This window comes from Tinamus guttatus, unplaced genomic scaffold (assembly GCF_059628265.1).
Source record: "Tinamus guttatus ecotype Peru unplaced genomic scaffold, ASM5962826v1 Tinamus_guttatus_pri_ptg000602l, whole genome shotgun sequence".
Taxonomy (NCBI): Eukaryota; Metazoa; Chordata; class Aves; order Tinamiformes; family Tinamidae; genus Tinamus; species Tinamus guttatus.
The window spans coordinates 1,560,033-1,564,328 of NW_028289136.1; the positions used below are offsets into that span (position 1 = coordinate 1,560,033).

The 4,296-nt window shown below is 58.8% G+C and overlaps 1 protein-coding gene across 1 annotated transcript; it reads right to left on the reverse strand.

Moving 5' to 3' along the window:
- Nucleotides 1-2,320: 2,320 nt before the first annotated feature.
- On the reverse strand, nt 2,321-3,229 carry FAM181B (family with sequence similarity 181 member B). Its single transcript, XM_088534930.1, has one exon. It carries the CDS (start codon nt 3,194-3,196, stop codon nt 2,321-2,323), a length of 876 nt encoding a protein of 291 aa, XP_088391056.1. The 5' UTR covers nt 3,197-3,229.
- Between the last annotated feature and the right edge of the window lie 1,067 nt (nt 3,230-4,296).

Genomic DNA, 4,296 nt, shown 5'->3' on the forward strand with positions numbered 1-4,296 from the left:
AGCAGGTTCCCTATCTTACTACACTTGCCAATTCAAGCCATTTGTACAGAGCAGTGTGAGTCTTCCTAACAAAGACTGTAATGAAATCAGATAATGTGTGTAAAATACACCAGAAACAAAATGGAATTTAGCTTATGTGAAGACTTCGTAAAACTAAATGTTCTGACAGTCAGGTATTGATCTAAGAAAACAGAACCCACTTCCATGCACTTCTTTCAAGAAATAAAAGCCCAAAAGGCTCAGATTTAGTTGTCACAGACAGAATCCAGACAAACCAAAATATCCCATTCAATTGCAAAGATTTTTATTCTCACGGATGCTTAAGGCAACACTTTGAGGGCTTCACTGGAGGAAGCAATTTCCCAAGAACATTTGCAAAGGAGGCTTTTATCACAACATTCTATATGTGCTCATGTGCCCAGGCACACAAAGAGCTTGAAGAACCCAACTTCACTTGGTGGCATCCCTCGATCTGCAGAAGAAGCCATCACCACCTCCCCAAAAGAAGCTCTGGGGACCCTTCAGGAACTGCCTGTAGAGGACCACACTGCTCATGTTGTTGTTTGTATCCATCTTTTCCCCAAGTCTCTTCTGGGAGACCTCTTTTAGGCTTGTTTTCAGCCAAAAATTGCATGGACCCAGGGAGATGCAATTGGACCCATGGACTGAGAGATGACTCCACGATCATCCACGGCAAACACAACTGCATCCCTGGTTAAAATAAATTTGCATATTGAGCTGGTGAAACACATTGCTTAGCAAAAATTTCAGTGAGAACAGGCTGTTTTTCTCTCAACGGAGAAATGCTCTTCTTGCATTGCCTACATCCCTCTTGGTGGCTCAAGGCACCGGCAGCCCCTCCACAGGCCAGGAGCTCTGCCATAGCCAGAGCCCTCTGTGAGCTCCCAAAATGAACGGGGCATCACAGCTAGTGACTAATCAGCTAATTAGTTGCTCCCTCCGCCGGACTGGCTTCCCAGGCTCCATTAAATAAATTGTACCACGTTTCTGTACCCACACGAGAACTCAGCAGTGTTCAGCTATTTGTCCACCATGCCATCTCTCCTACAGCTTGCGAGGATAAATGCGCAGTCCCAGGCGCCGCCTTTGTGCTTTGGGAGCAAAATTAAGCCGATTGAAGAAAGAATTAATCCAAAATACCCTTTTTTTTCCCCTCCTTGCCATACACCTCAGTTTGTTGACCCCATGTCTCTTAAATCCGGGCCCATCAATGGAAAAGGAGAAAAAAAAAAAGCGCATTTTATTTTTCACATTACTTTTAAACGATTGAAGACACAAGGATGTGTTGTCACCACGGACAAAAACTCACACTTCTCCATATGTGAGTCCCTTCTTAAAAACAAACACCCCAATTGGGACTGGCCGAGAGCCAGGGAGCAGGATTGCCCTTTCAGCCCTGCATCTCAATAGGGAACCTCAGGGTATTTTGATCTGTTTTCATTAACGTAACCATTTTCATCCGTCACCCTCCTTATGCATTATCAGTCTCTTCTTTCTAGTAGGTTAAGGAAACAGCCAGAACAAATGGAGGCAAGAAAACAAGAACAGTTGGTCACTGTGGATAAAATACAGCATCTCAAAAGGTTTAGAGGAAAAGACAGTAACCACCGGGCTGCCCTAACTTGTGCCAAGAAACAATTACAGAGGATGACGAAACACAGGGGAAACACTCACACACTGCATTTCCACAGGAGCAATAACCACAGCGCTGAAATCTATCATGTAGTTTTATTTTACAGGACCTATCATAGACTCTCTTACATAACTTAAACAATTATCAAATAATCTCCTGTACACAGTGAAACCGCGAGCCTCGCTTCCCGAGTTTGGACACATTCCTGAAATAAACCCAGCAGCCGGAGGGAATGGCACTGCTGGGGCCGTGGCAGCCACCTCGCTTGCTCCTCGCTGTGCGTTGCCATTCGCGGTACTCCTGCAAGGCGCTGTTAACTTTGAGGACACCAAGATTTGGTAGCAGCCTTTTCTGTTCCCTCTCTTGTTTTTTGCTTAATTTTGCTTGATTGTTCTCAGTTTTGTGTCCTCAGCGGGGAAGAAGAACCAGCGCGGGACGGATCGCGGCCGCCGCGCAAGGGCTGACACGGGGTCCTGCTCCTCAGTGCGGAGCCGCTCTGCGAGTGTCCGGGCGCCTTTGCCCTCCGGACGAGCAGCCTCGGGAAGGCCCCGGGGCGGCGGGACGCACCGCCCGGCGCCGAGGCCGCGGTGAGGGCCCGCGGCGGCGCCCGCGGCTCCCCCGGCCACCTCAGTCCGCGCGGGCTCTGCTGAGGGCGGCGCGGGGCCGCTACAGCCCCGGGTAGGCCCGCGCGTAGCCGTAGTCGTAGTGCCCGTGCGGCAGGGGGCACTCGGCGAAGCAGGGCGCGAAGGGCGGCGGCGGCAGCGCGGGCTCCTCGGCGGGGCCGGGCTCGGCGGCGCAGTAGAGCGGCGGGGCGGCCGGCGGCGCCTTCTTGGGGCCGCTCCAGGGCGGCTCGGCGTACAGGAGCCCGCCGAGCAGCGGCGCGGCGGGGGCGGCCGCCTCGTAGAGCTCGGCGGGCAGCTCGGCGGGCGGGCGCGCGTCCTGCTGCTCGGCGAGCAGCGCGCCGTACTCGGCGCCCAGCAGCTCCAGCAGCTCGGCGGCCTCCGCGCCGCCCTTCTCCGCCTCCCTGGCGCCCGGCGGCGGCGGCGGCGCGGGCGGCGCGGGCTCCGTGAAGAAGGAGGGCGGCAGGTTGCGGGCGCGCAGCGGCACCTTCCGCGCCGCCGCCTGCGGCAGCGACTCGAAGAGCGCGGCCAGGCTGCGGCTCTGCGCGCTGCCCGCCGCGCCCGCCGCCTCCCGCCGCGGCGCCGCCGCCTTGCCCGGGGGCACGGGGGGCTGCGGGCGGCCGCGGGCGGGCTCGGCGGCGGCGATGATGCCGCTGCAGCGCTTGATCTGCTTCTGCAGGTACTTCCTGTGGTTCACCTTGCGCTTGGACTTGCCCGGCTTGTCGAGCGCCAGCTTGATGTTGCTCGAGGCCGAGTCGATGAAGCGCAGCAGGTCGCGCGTGGCCTCCTTGGCGTCGGCCGCCTCGCCGCCGCCCTCGTAGCCCCGCTGCAGGTCGCCGTAGCCCAGCAGGCCGCCGCCGGCGGCCGGGAAGCACAGGGAGAGCAGCTGGTGCGGGCTGAGCAGCGCGGCGGGCACGGCCATGGCCCGCGGCGGCGCCGCCGCGCCGAGCTCCGCAGCGCTGCGCGGGGCGGCGGCGGGGGAAAGGCGGCGGGCGAGGAGCAGGAGCAGAGGGAGAGGAGGAGGAGGAGAGGGAGAGGAGGAGGAGGAGGAAGAGGAGGAGGAGGGCTCAGCGCGGGGCTGGCCCGGCCCGGCCCTCCCCGCCTTCCCCTCGGGGCTGGGGGCGGGCGGCGTGTCCCGCTCCGCGTCCCTGCGCTGCCCCGTGCCCGGCGGGGCTGGAGAGGAGGCGTCGAGCCCCGCCAGAGGCAGCTAGCGGGTCCTCTGGGGCAGCTGCCGGCCCCCCGGGACAGATATGAGCATCCCCAGGATTGATACCAACCTTCCGGTGCAGGTACCGGCTCCCCGGGCAGATATGAGCATCCCCAGGATTGATACCAACCTTCCGGTGCAGGTACCGGATCCTCTGGGGAAGGTACCGAACTCCCGGTAGAGGTACCGCCCCCCCGGGACATGTACCTGCACCCTCGGGATTGCTACCAAACCTCAGGTGCAGGTACGGGATCCTCTGGGGCAGGTACCGACCTGCCCCAGTGCATCTGTCAATCCCCGGGGGCGGGTACCACCTCCCTCAGGAGAGGTACTGACCTTCGGGTGCAGGTACCGAATCCACTGGGGCAAGTACAGATCCCCTTGGCCCAGGCACCAACCCTAAGTTGCAGGTGCTGGGTTCCTTGAGGCAGGTACCAAACCCCTGAAGCAGATACCGGCTCCCTCGGGACTGGTGCCAACACTATGGTGCCCTGTGGTGGAGGTACCAGATCCCCTGGGGTAGCACTTACCTCCAACCCTTTGAGCTCCAAGTTTATTTTTAATGATTTTATGTCCCCAAATGTGAATAAAAAAGCAGAAAGCAAACATGACTGGAGGGTTTTGCAAGAGGGTTCACCCGCATGCGACCTCATTTGCACCACAGGTTGCAGCAGTCACCAAAGCCTCTGGGTGAGGGTGGCAGGTGGCACCTGGCTGTCCCCATCGCAGGGATACATCATGCCCAGGGTTCCCCTGGAGCCTTCCCGGCATCTCCTTTGGGGGTGTGCGCTGAGCACAACCGCATAACGGAAGCC